Source organism: Geospiza fortis, unplaced genomic scaffold (assembly GCF_000277835.1).
Source record: "Geospiza fortis unplaced genomic scaffold, GeoFor_1.0 scaffold54, whole genome shotgun sequence".
Lineage (NCBI taxonomy): Eukaryota > Metazoa > Chordata > Aves > Passeriformes > Thraupidae > Geospiza > Geospiza fortis.
The window spans coordinates 520,135-522,122 of NW_005054301.1; the positions used below are offsets into that span (position 1 = coordinate 520,135).

General features: G+C 38.5%; 1 protein-coding gene across 3 annotated transcripts in view; it reads left to right on the forward strand.

Moving 5' to 3' along the window:
• Positions 1 to 1,988, forward strand: part of FOXN3 (forkhead box N3) — a 168,553-nt gene that overhangs the window by 160,276 nt on the left and 6,289 nt on the right. For 2 of the 3 annotated variants that reach the window (XM_031065626.1, XM_005417432.3), the window contains one exon: positions 860 to 1,988. This exon is cut by the window's right edge and continues 6,289 nt beyond it. In XM_031065626.1, coding sequence (XP_030921486.1) covers positions 860 to 1,409 — 550 coding nt within the window. In that variant the 3' untranslated portion in view covers positions 1,410 to 1,988. The remainder of the gene's footprint in view (positions 1 to 859) is intronic. The other variant, XM_005417431.3, reaches the window with a different exon arrangement.

Below are 1,988 nucleotides of genomic sequence, written 5' to 3' on the forward strand. Positions count from 1 at the left end.
CTTCTTTAATAGTATTGTAAAGCATTGTATTCTGTTTTCTAAAATTGGTGGCAATGCTGTAATACTTTTCACTGCAGAAAAAAAACCTGTTCATTTTTAAACATATCATGCTGCAGTAGTTCTGACTGCACAGGGTGCCATAAAACCAAAGGAGAAAATGACAGTTTCTAGAGCAAATCCAGATTTATTTTTTCTACTGCTTGTTTTTGAACATGTTCTAATATTTCCTTGGCAGCTAGTGGCTTAAGATTGTATTGCTTTTAAGGTTATTTATTAACTGATCAGAATCAGAACTGTGACTGGACATGGTTGTTCCTTCTCTTGCAAAGAGTCCTAAATAGAAGTTGTGCTACTTCCCAGGTGAATCATGGAATGCAAGTTGGAATTAGAGCTGGAAAGTATCTTTCAGAGGAGGCAAGGAATTGCCCCAGAAACCTAATGTCTCTTCCCCACGTTTTTGGTAGTATCACTTTATATGCAAAGATGAGGGGCTATTTATGCAACTTACCAGTTTATGTACCCTGTTGATAAAATAATGTTGGGTGGTTTTCCTTTTAATTTTTGAAAGTGTAAACTATTAATTGAAATTTAAATCAATACTGTTACACATCATTTATTTGTAACCATCCCCTACTTGTTCCTGCTTCTTGTGCTGTTTTGCATCTTTTGGCTTATTTTGTATGTTAAGTCCAATCCAGAAGTAATTAGGCTTTGAAACCAGCTTGCATGGACATTACTTTGATAGTCATCATTTCAGATTGTAATTTCAATTTATCTGTCAGTTGGCTTTATCATCTTTTGCTTTGAAGCAGAATCACATCTCTGTGGCTTCTAAGAGTGCTTGGATTTGTTTTTACAGGAATGGAATAACAAACTGCCGGATGCGGACGGAAAGCGAACAGTCCTGCGGCTCTCCAGTTGTGAGTGGTGACCCAAAGGAGGATCACAACTACAGCAGTGCCAAATCTTCCAACCACAGGAGCACATCACCTGCCAGTGACTCCGTTTCCTCTTCCTCTGCTGATGACCAGTATGAATTTGCAACTAAAGGTAGCCAAGACAGCAGTGAAGGAAGTGAGGTGAGCTTCCAGAGCCACGAGAGCCATAGCGAAACAGAAGAGGAGGACAAAAAGCAAAGTCGGAAGGAGACCAAGGATTCTTTAGCTGACAGTGGATATGCATCCCAGCACAAGAAAAGGCAACATTTAATGAAGGCGAAAAAAGTACCAAGTGACACACTGCCTCTTAAAAAGAGACGTACAGAAAAGCCCCCTGAGAGTGACGATGAGGAGATGAAAGAAGCAGCAGGATCACTCCTGCATTTAGCAGGAATTCGATCCTGTTTGAACAACATCACCAATCGGACGGCAAAGGGGCAGAAAGAGCAAAAGGAAACCACAAAAAATTAGAACAAATCAATGATTTGTTTGAACTTACAAAGTTTTGTTTCAGCACGTCAGGTGAATTCTAATGATTTGTGGCAATATCAGCAATTTTTTCCTTTTTTGTTTTTCTTCTATTTCTTTTTGTTTATTTGGGTTTTTTGTTTGGTTTTTCTTTTTTTTTGACCCTTAAGATTTTTATTTTTAAAGGAGATTGAAGCCATAGAACTCATACTGACACTCAGCTAATTTACAAAAGATTTTCATTACCTGAAGACAAAAAGTTAACAAAAAAAGAAAGCCAAAATCGCCATTGCTTTCTCCAGCTTGTCAAAAATGCATGGTTGAATACGCAGTGATATCATCATTAATGTGATGGGAGTAAAATTGGGCACTTGGAAATCCCTCTTATAGTAGAAGAGCTGTGCATAATTTAGTATTCATTCAGGCCTGGCCCTTAAGAATTTTTTTAATGGCCTTGCAATTGGGTTAGAAGTGAATGTGAATAAAGAGATTTGTGGGAAAGAGGAGGCACGTGCTTCTCAACCAAGAATCGTTTAGTGGCACTTGGAGATGTTGTGCCACACAAGTCTTCGGACAGCCACT